The 20,317-nt window shown below is 40.3% G+C and overlaps 2 protein-coding genes and 1 non-coding gene across 7 annotated transcripts in view; 2 read left to right on the plus strand and 1 right to left on the minus strand.

Moving 5' to 3' along the window:
- The window catches only part of RALGPS2 (Ral GEF with PH domain and SH3 binding motif 2), a 175,631-nt gene that overhangs the window by 3,767 nt on the left and 151,547 nt on the right, over positions 1-20,317 (plus strand). The window contains exon 1 of one of the 5 annotated variants that reach the window (XM_047753069.1): positions 11,048-11,286. The exons of 3 other annotated variants lie outside the window; for them this stretch is intronic. The gene's annotated coding sequence lies outside the window, so the exon portion shown is untranslated. Of the gene's footprint in view, positions 1-11,047; positions 11,287-20,317 lie in introns of those variants that run through there. One more of the 5 variants, XM_047753071.1, reaches the window with a different exon arrangement.
- LOC125112186 (translation initiation factor IF-2) lies at positions 10,716-12,260 on the minus strand. Its single transcript, XM_053743461.1, is given in 4 exon segments — positions 10,716-11,523; positions 11,525-11,786; positions 11,789-11,940; positions 11,942-12,260. Coding segments are annotated over 4 exon segments (1,383 nt in total). The 5' UTR covers positions 12,103-12,260.
- Positions 19,569-19,675, plus strand: LOC125112316 (U6 spliceosomal RNA). The gene has a single exon (XR_007131109.1). It is a non-coding gene; the product is annotated as a U6 spliceosomal RNA (small nuclear RNA).

The following is a 20,317-nucleotide window of genomic DNA, read 5'->3' on the forward strand; positions in this document are numbered from 1 at the left end:
TTTTTGTCCAATTCTATTTTAGAGACTTTTTTTTTTACATTTTAAAATTAAAGTGTAGCTGACTTACAATATTGTACCAATATCTGCTGTACAGCAAAGTGACCCAGTCATATATATATACATATATATACATACATTCCTTTTCTTACATTGTCTTCCATTATGGTCTATCCCAAGAGAATGGGTATAGTTCCCTGTGCTGTACTGAAGGACTTAGTCGCTTATCCATTCTAAATATAATAGCTTGCATCTATGAACGACAAACACCCCATCCATCCCACTCCCTCCCCCTTGGCAACCATGAGCGTATTCTCTATGCCTGTGAATCTGTTTCTGTTTTGTAGATAGGTTCATCCGTGCCATATTTAGATTCCACATATAAGTTATATAAGTGGTATTTGTCTTTCTCTTTCACTTTGTATGAGAGTTTCTAGTTCCATCCCTGTTGCTGCAAATGGCATTATTTCATTCTTTTTTGTGGCTGAGTAGTATTCCTTTGTATATATGCACCACATCTTAATCCATTTATCCATTGATGGACATTTAGGTTGTTTCCATGTTTTAGCTATTGTGAATAGTGGCATTATGAATATATGGGTGCATGTTATCTTTTCGAATTGTGGTTTTGTCTGGATATATGCTGGATCATATGGTAGTTCTATATTTAGTTTTTTGAGGAGCCTCCGTACTATTTGCCATAATGGTTGTACCAATTTACGTTCCCACCAACAGTGTGAGAGGGTTCCTTTTTCTCCATACCTTCTCCAGCATTTGTTATTTACAGACTTAGTAATGATGGTCATTCTGACCAGTATGAAGTGGTACCTCATAGTGGTTTTGATTTGCATTTGTGATGTTGAACATCTTTTCATGTGCCTATTGGCCATCTGAATGTGTCCTTTGGAGAAATGTCTGTTTATGTCTTCTGCCCATTTTTTGATTGGGTTGTTTTTTTGTTGTTGTTGTTGAGTTGTATGGGTTGTTTGTATATTTTGGAGATTAAGCCCTTGTCCGTTGCACCATTCGCAAATATTTTCTTCCATTCCATTTAGAGGCATTTTTTCATTCCCACTTTTCTCAGTACCCAGTGTCTCCAATTCCTAAACTTGCCAGAGTTCTGTGCATATTAGCTGGCTTCTTTTTGCCTTTCTCCTCTATAAGCAGTTAATTTCGTTTTTCTCTACTTTCTATTTATCCTTTATTTTTCATCTTCCAAAAATTTTTATTTGTTATTCTCTCATTTTCCATTCTTTTCATCCTTTACTATAATTTTTTTTTTGTCTTTTTGCCATTTCTTGGGCTGCTCCTGTGGCATATGGAGGTTCCCAGGCTAGGGGTCTAATAAGCCTACACCAAAGCCACAGCAACGCGGGATCCAAGCCGCGTCTGCGACCTACACCACAGCTCATGGCAACGCCGGATCTTTAACCCACTGAGCAAGGGCAGGGACCAAACCCGCACCCTCATGGTTCCTAGTTGGATTCGTTAACCACTGCACCACGACGGGAACTCCCTGTATTATAATTTTAGGTAGCAGAGGTATAATTTTTGAGAGGTAGCAGAGATATATTCAATACCAAGTTTAGGAGGTAGTCAATACATTTTTTTTTAATGAATGATAAGTTTTTCTTTCCTTTTTTACAGCATTTTTTTTATTACTCCATTACATTTATAGTTGTACTACATTTGTTTTTAGTTTATCAGAAGCCCTGTTCTTTCTTGTGGTTATATTGCAGTATTAACAGTGTTGATAGGAAAGAAAAGTACTGGAACATGAGTACATCTTGGCAAGTATTTATGTTTAGATGTAACTCAGGCCCAAAGCCCATTACATTTATTTATTTATTTATTTATTTATTCTGCTCTTTTTAGGGCTGCACTTGTGACATGTGGAAGTTCCCAGGCTAGGGGCTGAATCAGAGCTGTAGCTGGTGGCTTACACCACAGCTACAGCAATGTGGGATCCGAGCCACATCTGTGACTTACACCATCGCTCACAGCAATGGCCAGATCCTTAACCCAGTGAGCGATGCCAGAGATCGAACCTGCATCCTCATGGATACTAGTCGGGTTTGTTACCCCTGAGTCACAAGGGGAACTCTACCCATTACTTTATAAGTTGTTTTATTTTGTTTCACTGTGTATGCTGGTATTGCTTATATCAGTAAATTTAAAACAATTTTTTGAAAAATGACTAACATATTAGGCTGGTTTGAATTTTAAAGTCACGCCTTCTGACTGTAGTCCCAGTTTGAAAGTCCATCTGTAACTAGCTTTGCTGCAATTTATACTTTCACATGTCAAATACTCTTAAATAACAACCTCTATGTTACAGATATAGAGGCTTTTAAAAACAAATATAATCGCCACTATTCACAATGAGTTTCAAATCTGAGTATGCTGGGTTAAGTCATACTGAAGAAAGTCTCTCTTGCTAAGTCTCCATTAAATACGGTAAGAATTACATAAAATGTATTGGTTAATCTAGCAGAAGTACTATTAAATGCTTAGGTTACTAATTTCCAGAAGGAGTGAGAATATTTCTTCCTGGAATATGAAACCGCAGATAGAATTGCATCTCTCCAGGGAAAGGGACTCAATGGTTTATTGAGTAAGCAGTAAGCCTTTCCCATCTGTAATGTGATAACCAACTCTATTACTACACTACTCTGGTGGAAAGTTATCTTCTGTGATATATTTTTAAATACATTTGGCTATACGAAATGAGGAGTTGGACCTAATGCCATTTCTTTCCATGTAAATTTTCCCCTTATTCTGAAAGGATTTCAATTTTTGAAAGCAGTTTTACTCTTGAACTCTTTTAAAAAAAATTTTTTTTTAATTAAAGTATAGTTGATTTACAATGCTCTGTCAATTTTTGCCATACAGCAAAGTGGCACAGTCATACATATGCATACATTCTTTTTCTCATATTATCTTCTTTCATGTTCTGTCACAAGTGATTGGATATAGTTCCCTGTGCTATACAGTAGGACCTCACTGCTTATGCATTTTAAATGCAACTCTTGATTAAGCGACTATAACCAAACAAAATTCCAGAAAATACTATTTTAAAATTAAACTTGTATTGAGTGTCTCATGTCAAATTATTCATTGTTAGCATAAAGCATATTCAGTAAGTGTTTTTCAAGTTTCATTTATGTCCATGACATTGTGCTATTAATTGGCAAGAATATGTAAGAAGTACAGTTTGTTGGGGAAGCAATATAGCATGGAAATTATGAGTCAGACTGCCTGGATTCGATTCCTAGCTTTTTCATTGCCTAGCAACATGACTTTGGGCATGTCACTGAACTTCTCTAAGGCTCATTTGCAAAATATGATAAAAAATACCTACCTTTCAGGGTTGAGGTGAGAACAATGTAAGGTGACAGAGGCTCTCCATTTAATGTGTTATCTATATTATAAAAGCTCAATAAAACATGAATCCAGAGATAGAGACAGACAGTGTGTGGTGTTCTCCAGGAGCTTACAATTTATTGAGGGATAGAAGAAACACATGCTTGGTAAAACTGTCTGTCATCATATAGTAATTTTCTGAAGGCAGAGAGTGATATGATAACCTCAAGAGAGGTTTAGAGAAGGGAAGTGTCAGTGTGACTTGTCAGATAAGAGGAGCAGGGAAAGTTGCACTGGAGAGAAATGAATGGAAGCATATTTGGTGCTGAAGAAGAGAAATAAGTATGCATTGAATGGATAAATCAAAGCATGGCCTGGCTAGCGTGTCATGATAAGGCGAATTGGCAGGGTGGACTGAGGTTATGGAAGCCCCTGGATGCCACCTTGGTAAACCATAAGAAAACTGGGGTTTTTCACTTGGGAGGTCAGTGAGGATGGAGAAGACCAGTGATGTAATGAAAATAGTGGTGTAGAGAAAGTCATGTTTGGTTTTTTTTAAGTGTAAATTATCACAACATTATAAATAACTCTATTTCAATAAAACTTTTAGGAATCCATTAGGAATATCTTTCTATGTACACAGTTTGAGCTAGTAGTTGCAAAAAAAAAAAAAAAGACTACCAAAAAATTACAAGGATCAGAAGTAAATGGGTAAATGTTAAAGCAGTAGAGTTAACACTTGTTCTAAAGCCTGAGAGAAGAAATGATGGGAACAGTGATGTTGGAAGGGATGCAGAGAAAAGGAAATTTTCAGGGTAAAAAGAAAGCAACACCGATTTTATTGCCGTCCTTGCTTTTATAAAACTATACATGTTCCTGGTTAAAAACAAGAGCAAACAATGGAAATGTACAAAGTAGAAAAATGAACGTCCCCTTCTCTACCTCCAAGTCTGATTCCTGGGGTGACCATTGTGATCATTTGTTTGCCTCGATCTCCAGGCGTAGTTCTATGTATGTGCCAACTTAAAAGGAAATGGAGAACCAGGGTGCACAGGTCTCTTCAACTTGTTTGGCTTTTTTCCATATTAGTTCATATAGAGCTATGTTTTCATGTATGCAAGACCATATTGTAACTGTATTGGGCTCCTGCATTGATGGATATTTAGGATTCCAATTTTCTGTTATTACAAACAACATTTAATAAGCAGTCCTGTATCTTCCTTTGAAAGTCTTCACAGGATTTTTATAGGACAAGTATCTATGTGTGAATTTCTGGGTCAAAGGGTATGTACATTAAAATTTTTCCTTGCTTATGGCACATTGTTCACCAAAGAGATATGCTCATTTACACCCCCGCCGTCAGTGTATAAGAGGCTGTTACCCACATTCTGGCTAAACCTGAATATTTGAAGCTTATTAATCTTATTAACTGGGTAGTCTATTAGCCAAAAACATACCGTGTTTCAATGTATTTTTCTTTGATTATCAGCAAGGGTAGATGTATTTTCATAGGTTTTATTTTAATTTTTTCTTTGGCGGTTACTTCAGTTTTGAACGCATAGATAGATGTTGACCCGATGGCGTGTCGTGGAGGTGATTAGACATGTGTACAGAAGTCTGGATGAGTTTTACCAGTGAAGCAGTGATAATGAAACAGTAAGGCCATCAAAATTCCCTGTCTAATTGTAAAAAGAAGAGAATCTAAGGCCCTTAGGAAACAGCATTAGAAAGGAGGAAAAAAAGATAGTGATAAAAAACTGAATGGTGAATCCAGATAGAAAGCTTAGCAGTTGTAGAGATGGGAGTAGAATCAAGATTGAACTCTGGCATCCTAACTGGTTAAGGGATTTGGGGTACATCTTGACTCTCTGAGAGGCAGTTTCCTCTTTTATAAAATAAAAAAGTTGTGGAGCTCCCGCCATGGTGCAGCAGAAACAAATCTGACTAGGAACCATGAGATCCCGGGTTCGATCCCTGGCCTCGCTCAGTGGGTTAAGGATCTAGCATTGCCATGAGCTGTGGTGTAGGTCGCAGACATGACTCGGATCCTGCATGGCTGTGGCTGTGGTGTAGGCCGGCAGCTGTAGCTCTGATTGGACCCCTAGCCTGGGAACTTCCATATACTGTGAGTGCGGCCCTAAAAAGCAAAATTAATTAATTAATTAAATTAAAAAGTTGTATAAGATGACTCCTTAATTATAAAATTCGTTGTTTCTGTAATTTTAACCCAAGAGATGAGACAACTTCGTGGGAGTAGTCCACACTTTTAGAAAGCAGGTGGGACTTGGCAGTAAGGTGGTCATTTTAAATAATTATGTTACAGTCGATGGATTGCTTACTTCTGTTGCTGCTGCTTTTCTGAAATTTGAATTTTTAAAAAAGCTTTTTATTTGAAAATAATTTCAGATTTATAGAAAGGTTACAAGAAACACCCAAACACTGTTTACCCAAAGTCACCCAATGTCACTATTGTTAACATTTTACCTATTTGCTTTATTGCTCTTGTTCTCTCTTTGTATATATATATATATGTTCTCTCTCTCTATATATATGTGTGTGTGTTATATATATGTAATAAATATATATGTATATTTCCTCCTCAACCTATATACATCCTAGTCCTTTACTCCTAAATTCTGCAGTATTTGGGGACATAATTACAACACAGGTATGAATTTCAGTGATTTTAATATTGATAGAATACTTTAATCAATCTGCCATCTGTTTTCCAATTAACCCAATGCTTTATGGAATTTTTCCCCTCCAGTAAAGGATCCAATCAGTATCTGATATTACGTTTCACTGTCATGGCTCTCTAGCTGGAATATTATATTTTCACAACTTTGTCCCTTAAAGTATTGACATCTTTAAAGACTACAGCCCCTCCCTTAAACAAAAACAAAAACAGCAGAGTGTTCCTCATTTGGGATTTATCTCATTTCTTCTCCTTTGATTGCCTCATTAGATGCTGTGTCCTCTGGGAATTGCAATTTGAGCCAAGCAATGTCCCTCCGTCTCTCATTCATGATGTTAATTTGGATTACCTGGTCAAGGTTTTGTGCATTTTTCCAGTGTCTAATTGCTTTTTCTCCTTCCTCACAACTAATAGGATGTTTGTGGAAAGAACTCTAAGATGGTGCAAATATCTTGCTCCTCATCAAAATTTCTCCCTGTAGTTAGTCTTCATAGATGTTTCTTGTCTTACCCAATCTTTGCCACTGTGGTTGCAAAATAATGATTGTCCAACTCCAGCACTCCCTCCACACTTACCTGTTGGTATTCAACATTCCAGCATAAGCAAGAGTACTCCTTTCTTCTCCATTTATCTATTTGTCATGGGTATGGATTTGTGAATTCCTATTGTTTTTTTAATTTGAACCTTGATTTGAATGCAGGATATATGAGCAAACTACTGTGATGAACATCCCAGGCGAAGAGTCTCACCTTCCATTCAGTATGAAGAGCACTGCCTAAAATTTCGAGAAACGGAGTAGACGGCAATAATAATTTACTTACCTGGTGAAGCCAGTTTCTAAAAACATAGAGGAAAATAGGAAAGTAGGCTAATGGCCTTTATACTAAGTAAATGCTCCAAAGTATCAGAGTTGTGTTAGCATTTCCTGAGGTTCTTTACTCTTATTTTTGCATGTATTTAAAAATATTATTTGGGGAGTTCCCATCATGGCTCAGTGGTTAACGAATCCGACTAGGAACCATGAGGTTGCGGGTTCCATCCCTCTCCTTGCTCAGTGGGCTAAGGATCTGGCATTGCGGTAAGCTGTGGTGTAGGCCGCAGATGCAGCTCGGACCCTGCGTTGCTGTGGCTGTGGTGAAGGCTGGTGGCTATAGCTCCGATTAGATCCCTAGCCTGGAAACCTCCATATGCTGCAGGAGCAGCCCTAGATAGAAAAAATATATATGTATATTATTTGGCTGCATGGTAAGACAATTCAAAGGGAGGTATGAGTGTGCACACAGGCAGTGACGTAGCAGCAGTGCAGCAAGAAGGGACAGTGGGAAGATCAATCATATGAGTACCATCCAGATCAATTAGACTCCACAAAAGTGAGGCAACACAGCAGGCCATGATTATTTACTGTCATGTGAAGGTACTAAGTACTTCTAAGCTTCAGGGGACGTCTTGGTATTACAGCTTCTGTATTTAAGACACCTCTGGGTTATTAGGAATAGGTTAAGTGACACCATGTTTTATTAGTTTAAGGCAGAGAAACAAGTGGTACTTCAGAAAAAACCATCAATACAGGTGGTTTAAATGAAACCGTTACTAGTGCTTTCAGATGAAAACCTCAGTTATCTAGACTATCTAATTCTGTTCAATCCCTCACTGCCCCCTTTCCTCATTCTGTCGTATAAATGAGGCATTATTGAAATCATCCTTAAAGTTAACACTGATGATTATTTGTTCATGCGGACCTTTACTTATACCCTTGCTGGTCTCCCAAGGGTTGTTCCAGGAAAACATTAATCTTCATTTGTAAATACAGCCCTGCTGATCCATACCTGGCCTAGAGTTGTCCTTGTGAGCGACAGCTCAGTTGTAAAATAAGGCCTTATGCCTTTTGAAAGTTGCTGCTCATATTTGAATGGACTGGTGATTATCTCTGTCCTTCATGTCTTAATATCTGTGGCATGTCCCTTGATTTGGGGAATCGTGGCAGGCTCTCCTAGCAACTTGGTGTCAGTTTTCTGAAGAATATCTATCCCTTCAAAGATCTCTGTGCATTTTTTTTTTTGGTCTTTTTAGGGCAGCACCTGTGGCATATGGAGGTTCCCAGGCTAGGGTTCAAATGGGAGCTGTAGCTGCCGGCCTACCCCACAGCCACGCCAGATCCGAGCTGCATCTGTGACCTATATCACAGCTCATAGCAACACCGGATCCTTAATCCTCTGAGTGAGGCCAGGGATCAAACCTGTGTCCTCATGGATACTAGTCAGATTCTTTTCTGCTGAGCCACAATGGGAACGCCCACCAGTGCATTTGAATTTTGGATATGCTCCTTTGCCTGTATTTTCAATCAGAAAATGTAAGATTTTTTCAAAATGTCCAGGCAATATGTATATTTGAAAAAAGGCGAAAGCTTAGAAAAATAATAGATATATATTATCAGTGAAATTCTGTTGATAGTAATAGAATAGGTTGTTACTGAAATAATAAGCTTTCTTACCACGCCAGTTCAATTTTATTTTGACAACTGTAATGAGATGAGTTGTTTGTTGATTTGTATTTTTGCAGTGGTGGTCTCCTCTCTTTGAAGCTGCTTGTTCTAGATCTAAATTAGTTCCTTGGCTTAGCTCTTGGAAATAATATTGATGGATAGTAATAAAACTGTTACATAATGGTGATTCTTTTGAAACTACTTTTAAGCATATTGAATTCGTATTGATTTGTATTTTATATAACGGCATTTCTATTTTATACATTAGTACTTTTTGTTATACGAAGGTTTTGCATATTTCTCGATTTGGCAAAAGCAAATGCAATACATAAAGCAAATTACAAAATTTAACCGTGATAAAAGATGCTCTGGTAAAGAAAATTTGCTGCTAGTCCTCTTTGGGTGTAAAAAGTCATTGTTTTCATTTATATATCAATGAGTAGAAAGGGACCCTGGCTTTCTAAAATAATTCCCAAGCTCTAACCAAAAAAAAAAAAAAGACACTGAGAATGAACTTTTTTCTCTGTTTTTATACACAAATTCTACCAAGTTCCGAAATTCGAACTTAATGCAACTCTAAAGGTTAATGAAAGTATTATTTTATAGGTTATCAATGAGAAACAGATTCTGAGTAATTATTCCAAACTCAGAAATCTAGTATATATAAGAGTTTACTATATCCATGGCCTAGCTTCATGAGTCACATGGCTTTTTAGAGTCCAAATGAAAACTTCATTGCTCTTACAGTAAACTGTGAAAATTATTGGCAGATGTAGGAACACAGGCTCATTTGTTTTTACGAAACCCTAATTCAAGTTTAAAGTCATTGTTAAGACATTTATACAAGACAGAATTCCCTGTTGTTCCTCAGTTTTCCTAGTTTTTAAAAGCAGTGATATTGGGATATGTATGTATGTATATGTATATATTTATAACATATATATAATTGTTGTATGTATTCCTGTGGGCACACAGCCAACCACTTTTTCCTAAATTTCTTACTAACACTTTAAAAAGATTAAACTTTTACTCAACCTGATTTACCCAGCTGGAAGGATTTTCCCTCCAAGTGCTAATTCTGTTCGCCTGTTGTTTCTTTGGGACTTGAAGCAATTAACATCTATGGGAAAACTTCCTATATACATTACTCATTTCCCCCTTTTCCCTTTTCACCAATAGTCTGCCCCACCCAACCACACCCCTTTATTTGGGGTCTGTTCTCATTTAAAAGTTTTTTTTCTTCTTCTTCTTCTTCTTTTGGTTTCTCTACTTCTCCCAGTGATTTCAGCACGATTCAAGACTTCCTTTGAAAGTAAATGAAATTAAAATGAAAAACTATGAACTTTACCCCTCTTTGTTTCTGTTTTTTAACTTACCTTCAGGTGTAAGGTGGGGAAGGTGAGGGGCTTTAAAGAACTATCTCTATTTGAGAGAAAGGGGTTGAAGGGCATTCTAGCTTCCCTAACTAAAGAGCTGTGACACAAGGCAAAGGAGGAAATAATCAGCATTCTTCAAGACACAGGGTTAATCAGTTCTGTTTGGTGGTTATTAAAGAGAGGAAAGAAACGAAATGGGAACAATTTTAGCCCTTTCATGTTTTATGCCCCATGCTGGTACATAGTATTCCTTCCACATTCTACTGCCCATTGCCTGGAGAAAGAGCTGCGGATCATCAAATAATCATCCATTTTCAAATGGTCTAATGATAGCGTGTACAAAGGTGGCTCACTTAAAAACCTTCCATTTATAGTCACACTGCATCAAATGGTGCTAATTTTAAGTAGGCCACCCCAAATAGTGCATCCTCCGAAACAACACCCTTCCACTGTTTAACCAAATTCATCCCTTTTTCATTCACAGGAAAGCGTTAAAAATTCAGAATCTTGTTCTTGCACCGAACGAGAAAATTCTGCTCACCTGGAACTCATCAATCTGAGACCCAAGGGATGCCAAATTTCTGCCATTTGCTCTTAAGCCAAGGGCATCGCACAAAGGCCTATTTCTAACACCTCTCGAATCTTACTGTGTCAAAATATTGATCACCCTAATTTGTGACGGCAGTGGGGTCTTCACCTTTGGAACCCCCTCACTTGCGCGCAGCGACTTCTAAAAACACCGCTGACGCGGGCAGGATATTCGATCTAGGGATCGAGTGTTTGCAGACTTTGTTCTCTGGCCTTAAAGGTGAGGTGGTGGCGCTGAAGCGACGGACACCACAGCGGATTTCACCGTGGAGGCGCGGGTGGCGGGGCTGCGGCGGGGGCCCCCACCTGTCGGTCCTCCCACCCTTCCCCGCCCCCTCGTTTGGCCGGGAGCGGCCCCTCCCTCCCACGCGCGCAGGGCGGAGGGACTGCGGCTGTAGGCGCGCGCCGCGGCCGCGGGCCCCCGGCAGCAGTTGGGCTCGGCCCGGCAGAAGCGCCGCTGGCGGGGGCGCGCGCGGGGAAGACCCCGCCGGCCGCTGCGTTCGGGGCCCGCGCGAGCGCGCCCGGTTGGTGCGCGAGCGCGGCTCCGCCCCGCCCTCTCGGCGCACGCCCCCGCCCGGTCCGCTCTCCTCCCCCACCCTCGGCGCGGACGGGGTGGATCCAGCTCACTCCCCTCCCCCGAGCGGCCGCGGCGGCTGCGGGCGCTGAATGAGAGACGCCGACTGCTCGGGTTGCCGAGCGCTAGCCTAGGCGGCGGCGGCAAAGCGGCGGAGCGGGAGGCCGGCGCCGTCTTTCCACCGTCCGAGGCGTCTGCCCCGGCTGCACAGGTCGGTGCTCTGGCCGCGGGCCTGGTGCGGAGCCTTGTAGGGCGGTGCGGGGAGGTGGGGGGGAGGGAAGGTGGGTGCGCTGCGCCCCCCGGGCGGCGCTGAGCCGCAGCTGCGGCGGCGGCGGCGCGGGGAATGGCGGCGGCCCGGGCGCTGCGGTGTGTTGATCTCCCGGCCGCGGGCTCCAGCGCTGTTCGCCCTCGGCGCGGGGAGGGGGCTGCGGAGCTCGGGCTCAGGGAGGAGGGGGCCCGGGGTCTGGGAACCAGGGCCGCGTCTCCCTTGGCGGCTCGCTCTCGGCGTCAGGAGGCGGCCATGGGGTCTCCGCTCCAGGTCTCTGTCCTGGGGCCCCGGGCATGGCGACCCCCGGAGCCCGCCTCGCCTCTTTTTCTCCCGGGTGGCGGAAGCCCCCGGCCTCCGCCAGCGCTGCCCTGGCTCCGGGAGGCGCCTCTGCCTCCGTTCAGGTGAGCGGGAGTGGGGACCGGCCGAGCCGGGCCACACCCCCTCCCCGGCCCTGGCAGCTGCGCCCCGAAGCCGGACTGCCCAGCTGGCTATCTGCGGACCCGCACTCTCGCGGTCAGGGTGACCTGTTGCGGGGCGGCCCGCTGCGCGAATGGCCTGCCTGCCTAGGACTCGAAAGGGCCAGTCTTGCGGTGGCCCGGGGCGCTGCCCGAGGTCGGAGCTGTACCGCTAGGAGCGGGCGTTCTGCAAAAAGGAGAGATTGCCCACGATCCGACCAGACACTTGCAAAGCCGGGATATCTGTCTGCAGATATCCGGAATTCCATTGCAGTATCGGATTCAGTAGGCTCATAAACACCATGCTTTGGAGGTGATTTGGGAGAAACCCGATCCAGGAGTGAGGAGCGGATATCTGTAGCTGGAAAAGAGCCGTAAACCTGTGCAGAGCTAAATTATGCCCCCACCTGCCCCCCTCAAAGCTCTTTTCCTGTAGCTGTGTGTTGTGTAGACGCAGGCCAGTTTCAGTGTACGTGGGCGTGTTTGGGAAGAAGCTGCGAGCTGATAGGAGGTACCTTAGTACAAATGTTAATTTGTTTTAACTGGGAGGGGTGAGGGAGGAGGAAGAAGAAAGGGCTCTGAGGTTAGCTGTGGAGGAGGGGCCATTGAAACACTAAATTTCTGTTCAAGAAAGCCCTCAAAAGAAATATCTAATACTCAGCGTTGAAGCCCACAAAGGAGGAAAGACAGGCGGCAGTTAAATGGAGCTCTCTCATTTACGTGACCTGGACTTTAAAATGTCAACACTCTAGTTGCTATAGAGAGTTTTGTTTTCCTACCAGTGTTTATGAGTTGATTTTGGTGTTTTTTGTATTCACCGTCAAATTGATTCTGTTCAGATCTCTTTGAAGATGACCGTCAGGATTTTAGGAAACTTTTCGATCCGTGCAGTCTAGTTCTGCAGCCAAAGATCATAGCTTGCTAGCCGTAAAAGCCTGTTCCATCCAGATAACTGTGCTTATACAAGTGCTGTAGAATCATGAAGTGTGGTACTGTAACTGCTGCATAACTTACTGTAGACTTTAGAATTATAAAGGAACTTATCCAGACAGTATTATTGTAATAAAGAGAACCTCTGACTCGAGTTTTGTGGACATAAGTTTTATCATCTAGCTTCAGAGATTTTGAAAATACTCATTCGCTTAAAAAAATCAAATGTAAGGACATACGATGCCTTTTCAAGCAGATAATTGTAATGTAATTAACTTATTTTAAACTTAGTTTTTCTCTTTAAAAATCAGTGTAATTTATTCCACCTTTTGTTTAATTAAGGAATTTGACCTTTCTGACTCCTCAGGGTGGAACTCTGGAACTATTGTTCATTTTGCTCAAATACTTGTAGATTACAACAGAACTTCAAAGATAATACTTGGTTATCAAGATTGCAACATGTGTTTCTGATACGTATTTTGATTATCAGGAAGAACAGACCAAAATCTCCTGAGAGAAAATAGAACTACTATAAAACTGACTTTATGGATTTTTTACCTTGTGTACTTTTCTTATATATGGTGAGTGATGTATTTGTGTGTGTTTATATACCCAGTACATGTCTTTTTCATTATTAGGTCGTTATAGTTGAGACAGTAGTTACTTGTAGTGAATGATGAATATCTGTATAGGTGAAATTGCTCTCTTGCAACTTAAAACACTTAAGCTTTTGTCCAGAGGCCCAGCTCATTTGTTCATTCATTCATTCATGCTACACATGTGTATTGAGTTCCTACTCGGTACCAGTTAGTTGCCTAGATGTTGATACAGTGGGAGAAAAAAGGCAGGTCTGTGGCCTGATGGACCTTAAACGTAAGTAGGCAAGTGGTTGTCAGATAACATGGTTTAGGGTTAGTTTAAAAATGTAAGAAGTAAACACTCCTCTGATGAGATTTTTGTTTAAGGATATTTGTTGTGTTTTTCCTTTTAAAAATAGTGGGAATCATTACTGAGTGAACAAAAGCTTTAAGAGAGTTGTTCAAAAATATATTGACATTTATGTATATTGGGTATCTGGTTCCCAAGTACACCAAATAAACAAGTTAGTTGAAGTCACATGATGCATAATTTACATGCGGTTAAATAGCTTAATTCTTTTGGTTTTTATAGTTAAATGAATCGTTTACTAAGAATATTCTCTTGGCATTTACTTGTTTGTAAGGGAGTCTAATTTTTTTTTTTTTTGCTTTTTTCAGGGCCACACCTGTGGCATATGGAAGTTCCCAGGCTAGAGGTAGAAACTGGAGCTACAGCCGCGGGGCTACACCACAGCACCGCAGGATCCCAGCCGTGTCTGCAACCTACACCACAGCTCAGGGCAATGCCAGATCCTTACCCCACTGAGTGAGGCCAGGGATCGAACCCACAACCTCATGGTTTCTAGTCAGATTCGTTTCTGCTGCGCCACGACGGCAACTCCTAAAGTGTTTTTTTTGTTTTTTTAAGTCTAAAGACTTTTAAGTTTAAAGTCTGTTCTTCTGGCTCTGTAGGTATGAGTGGATCAAGGTCCTGTTGTTCTTCCTTAGACTCTTACAACTGTTATCGCTAAAATCAGAATTTTGACCAAAAGTGATAGCTTGTTTTTTTAAATTAAAATACGACAAACATTGGTGTAGTTTTTTTGCATCTTACAGAGTTTTTTTACATGTATTATTGATACTTAAATATTTTGGTCCTTCTTGTTTACAGGAGTTGCAACAGTCAACATTGACCTTCTGTAGGCATTATTATCTCCGTTTTAGGTGAGGAAATGGGTTTGGAGATGTTTAGCACACCACCCCTAAGCAAGTGGTGAGCCCAGACCCAGGTTGTAGCTCTTCCTGAGTCGATGCTCCACCTGGAAAGTGTAGACGGAGAACATTCACATGCAGTGCTCAGTTCAGCAGACAGTACAGCTACTGATGAGCTTTTCCAGAAATATCTAAATAACTTTTAAACCTTAAGCCCAATGGTTAATTGAGATTTAATTAACGCAATTTGTTTTCATTTTGGAAGTTAAACTTTAACACGACTTAATATCAAAAAGTATTGCCTTTTTGCTGTATACAGACCGGTTTGGATTACTTCTAATGGTGTGTTTTGAGTATTAAAATCAATCCTCTTTTCCGAATATGAGGTTTTTATTGTGCAGCAACTGTATTTCGAATAAAACTGTCACTTCAGTCTGGATGCTACAGTTTTGTAGTTACTCAGTTTTCAATAAAAAGAATTCAAACAGCCTGAAACTCTGCTTCAGCCTGAGAGAAGTTTCTTGAAGACAATGAATGTATTGCATTACCCTCTCAATTGTGTGTTTTGAATGTGTCTTATTCCCGTTGGTTTAGTTTCTCTTTAGTGAGAAAATGAAGACTGGATGTGATACATTTTGGTAACTTGGAATTATTCTGGAATCTTTCTTGATTAACATCTGCAACTTTCGATTTAGGAAAACTTTTAACTCTGCCATAGGACTAAAAACACGGGAATTTGAAATGTGTGATATCTACCTGTTCTGTGGAAAGGAAAAAAGTTTGAGTATGAATTGAGTCGCTTTGATAAGTAATGGCTAGTTAGGGGTATAGTTCGGGCATGGACAGCAGTGCTCACAGGACTTAGGTTGAAGGTGCCTGGCACTTTATGCGTGCCACCACAGAGAGCTTTGGCACTGGCTTTTGTGGTGAGCCACCGTGAGTCCAAGGTACTGGCTTTTGAATGATACATGGCTCTGGAGTCTGAGAGGCTTAAAATGAAGCACTCACCTCGAGCTTCATTGCTAGCCTTCTATTATTTTATTTACACGACCACTACCTTTTCTCAAAACAGATTTTCGTTTTTAGGTCGATTCCCTTTTTTGTTGATTCTTGGAGAGCCCTTTTCTGAAAACCCTACTTAAATAGCATCCCCATTACATTCTACCCTCATCTTTATTTTTCTTAACAGCAGTGATTTATCTGACATTATAGCATACATTAATTTGTTTATTATCTGATTCGGTGGGTGTAAGTTTCATGAGGGCAAGAACTTAGTTTTGTTTGCTGCTGTGTTCCTAGCACTTGGAAGAGTACCTGGCCCAATGCCCAGGTAAAATTTGTGGGATGAGTGAATTAATTTGTATTAAATAATACAGAAACCACTAGTTTTGTTTTTTGAAAAAAACCACATTAACTTTTGACCTTAAATAGTATAACTGCACGTTTAAAAAGAAAGTTGTACTGTTAAGATTTGTAATGCAAAGCCCCACTCCCCTGCTTGACTTTGCCTCCCAGGTCCTGCTCTTAGAGCAACCATTTTTGATACCTGTAGCTGTTTTTTTCTGATATTTGCTTCCATTTTTAAAGCTATTGCTTGTTGTTCAATTTTAGCTATCTGTTGGCTTCCTTCTGTGGAAGATGAGCCTATGCTTTAAGATTCTTATGCCACCTGAACTTCATCTCTTTTTATCTCCTAATATAGTTACATCACGCTGTTGGTTAAATCAGTGCTCATTGTTTACATTATTACAACTTAATACGTATGTTTTCTGTTAAACCTCGCAGTGTGCTATGATTTTTTTCTTGGAGTTAAATTTTTTCTTTTTTGTTTTTTGCTTAGTTTCCTATTCGTCTTAAATTTTTGCTTAAGAAACCGTCTCAATATGTTCAAACACATCAGGTAATTGATCATTTGATTTTTTTTTTTTTAATTGGAAAAATCCCAGGGCTCTCTGTCCTTTTGCTTACATCTGCACTGCGGCTCTCCACTCTGCTCAGTTTTAGCTTGTGATTTCTCTTCATGATTCTGGAAATTCTCTTTGCCTTTTCCCTGTGTTAAGAGCCTGTGGTCTTGGATCCATGTCTTCCTCTTTCTTACACTTTTGTTTGTTTTGGTGAAATACATCCCTCAGTAACTTTCAAGAAAGAGTGTATGAGGAGGTGAAATTTTTGAGATATTTATATTGCTGAAAATAACTTTCTTCTCACCTGACACCTGGTTGATAATTTGGCTGGCCTGGGTGGAGAATTGTAAGGTGAAATAATTTTCCCTCAAAATTTAAGGGATTGTAGGAGTTCCCACTGTGGTGCAGTAGGTCAGGAACCTGACTGCAGTGCCTCAGTTTACTTCAGAGGCTCAGGTTCGATTCCCAGTCCAGCACAGTGGGTTAAAGGACCAGCATTGCTGCAGGTGGGGCCTCGTTAGCAGATGTGGCTCTGATTCAGTCCCTGGCCCAGGAATGTCCATATGGTGCAGGTGTGGCCATTAAAAAAAAAAAAAAACATTAAGAGATTATACTCTAATTTTCTAGCTTCTTGTGGTTGTCAAAAAAAGTCTCATGCCCTTTAGTCTTCATCATTTATGGGTGACCTGTACTTGTTGAGGTCTTTTCTTTGTCATCAGTAAGTATATCCAGTATGTCTCTGATGTTGGTTGTGTCTTCTGCGGATCTTCATTTCTTGGCCCTGGGACTTAGGGGACCTTTCAACCGACAGTGTCCATGTTAGATGAGAGGTGTTCTAGCACATGGAGCAGCCAGTTTTTTCTTTAAGGGCTGAATGGTATGTGTTCTAGGCTTTCTGGGCCATGCAGTCTCTGTTAGTACTACTCAGCTTTGCGTTTGTAGCATGAAAGCAGCCATAGGCTATGGTTTGCTGACGCCAGTCTATGCATAGGTGGAAGGATTAGCCTTTCCTTTGCTAGAAGTAGGGAGAGTTTTATCTGTAGATAGATTGAATTGGGAGAGAACAGAATATATGGACAGAAACATGAAGGTAGTGGCTGAGGAAGCACTCCTCTGAGATGTTCTATTAATGTATGAGAAGCAAGATCATTAGCCGAGAGTAAGGAAGAATTTTCTTGGGAGTATGTATTGGAGGTTTGACAACAGAAAATACATACTCATCCATCAAAGTGTGGAAAAAGCAAATAGAATAGAACAGGGAAATATAGTGTTACTGCCAGTCAGCATTAAGGGCTCACTAGAGATAGATGATTCTGAATTTCATATTCCTGACTTTAATAGGAATACTTCTAAAATTTCATTAAGTATGGTATCTTATTATACTTTTTTTTTAAATCAGAGTTTTTAAAATTAATCATCAGAACTGCTTTTATAGATAAGTACTATATACATATGTATGTGTGTATTTGGCCTATATAACTGCTTATTTCTAGAGAAATGCCAAAAGAAAATACTGTAATTTTTTTCCAAATGCAAATTTTGATTTAGAAATCATTCATTTGTTTATTCATTCTAAAAAAGTCAAGGAGCATTTTCTGTGTACCAGGAATAGTCCTTGGTCTGGGGATATAGCTCTAAACAAAGAGACAAAAATATTTGCCTTTATTACATTTCTATTTTAACTGACACATAACTGAATTATACACACACACACACAGACCTTACCAAGAAAGGACAATTATGCAGAGAAGAGAGAACACAATAGATGTTATTAAATGTATTTTTCCGGTTTTACTGATGTATAATTGACAAAATTGTAAGCTATTTAAAGTATACAAGATGATGATTTGATACATGTATACACTGTGAAAGGATTCCCCCCATTGAGTTAATTCATATACCTGTCACCTCATATAGTTACTGCTTTTTTGGTGAGCGCACTTAAGTTTTACTTTTTTAGTGAATTTCAGTTATGCAATACAGTATTATCAACATTAGTTACCGTATTATACATTAGATCCTCAGACTTTTTTTTATCTTGTCACTGAAAGTTTGAACTACTGTTTTACCAATCTTCATATTTCTCCCACCTTACTATAAGTTTTTGGTAATATAACTAAAAGATTAAGAAATACCTTCTAACCTTAGTTTTATGTTTTTTCCTTTAATATCATAAGTAAGTATTGAATCTCACCATAGGCTTTTTCTGTATTGGTGGAGGTGGTATTATTTTCTGCACTAATCTGCTAATAGGATTATTTCATTAATAGATTATCTTCTGTTTGCATTATTGGATCCAACCCTATGTAGCTGTGTTGCTTTAGGCTTTTCCCCCTCTAACTCGCTGAACTTGATTTGCCACTGCTTTAGAATTTTTTTCTTAATTTACTTTTATCAATAGATACATTTATCAGAGATTTATATGTGTGTATTATGACTTCAAAGTTATGCTGGCTTCATAAATTCACTTGTGAAGCTTTCCCTTCTCTCCTCTTCTCTGAAATGGTTTGTTTATTTGTTTGGTTTTGGCCATGCCTGCAGCATGTGGGAATTCCCTGGCCAGGGATTGAACTCATGTCACAGCAGTGACAGGAGCCAAATCAGTGACAGCTCTGAATCCTTCACCGCTGGGACAAAAGGGAGCTCCCTCTTCTCTGACATAGTTTTGCAGCATTAGGATTATGCACTCCTTGAAGGAACTGGAGATGTAATGTCAGAGGTGAAACATTAAATTTCTGTAAGAAAACAAAAAATCTCCACGACTCCGTGTTAATAGAGGTTTTTGTAATTAATTTTGTTATTTTTTTATTTTTTTGTCTTTGGTCTTTTTTAGGGCCGCACTCGCGGCATATGCAGGTTCTCAGTCTAGGGGTCGAATCAGAGCTGCAGCTGCCGGCCTACACCACAGCCATAGCAATGCCCGATCGGAGCCGCGTCTGCGACCTACACCACAGCTCACGGCAGTGCCGGATCCTTAACCCACTGAGCGAGGCCAGGGATCGAACCCGAAACCTCATGGTTCCTAGTCGGATTCGTTTCTGCTGTGCCACGACAGGAACGCCAAGGTTTTTTTAAAAAAAAGAGGACACAGGAAGTGCCAGAAAAAAATGATCGATACATTGTTCTTCAGCAAATAAGACCTTCTGGTGCTCACTACAGCAGCACATACGCTAAAACTGGAACCATACAGAGAAGATTTGCATGGCCCCTGTTCAAGGTTGACATGCGAAGTCGTGAAGTGTTCCATATTTTTTGGAAGATGATACAAGAAAAGGAATGTATATATATATATGTGTATATATATATGTGTGTGTGTGTGTGTGTGTGTGTGTGTGTGTGTGTGTGTGTGTGTGTGTATGACTGGGTCATTTTGCCGTACAGCAGAAATGGGCACAAATTGTAAATCAACCATACTCTAATAAAAAATTTAAAAAAATAAGAACTTCTGTTCATCAAAGGATACTATTAAAAGAGTGAAAAGGCAAGTGACACAGTGGAGAAAGTGTCCACAGTACATACCGTATGACAGAGGAGTTGTATCCAAAGCACACAAAAATTATACAAGCCAAAAAAATATACTGGCAACCAATTTTAAAGCAAACCGGCAAAAGACGGAAACAGGCATTTATAAAATGACTTATCCATGTGGCCAAGGTGAAAAAGTGCTCAGGCATAAGTTTCAGAGAATTGCAGATTAAAACGATTATGTGATACCCCTGCATACCTACCAGAAATGGTGTTAATGAAAAAGTCTGAAACTACTCAGTGTTAATAAGAATGTAAAGCACTTGGGACACACGTCCATGTCAGGTGGGTTTGAAAATTGAAACAAACTCTTTGGAAAATTCTTCATCAGCATCTGTTAAAGCTCTGCATGTGTATGCCCTGTGATCCA

The sequence above is a fragment of the Phacochoerus africanus genome, chromosome 11 (genome assembly GCF_016906955.1).
Source record: "Phacochoerus africanus isolate WHEZ1 chromosome 11, ROS_Pafr_v1, whole genome shotgun sequence".
Classification (NCBI taxonomy): domain Eukaryota; kingdom Metazoa; phylum Chordata; class Mammalia; order Artiodactyla; family Suidae; genus Phacochoerus; species Phacochoerus africanus.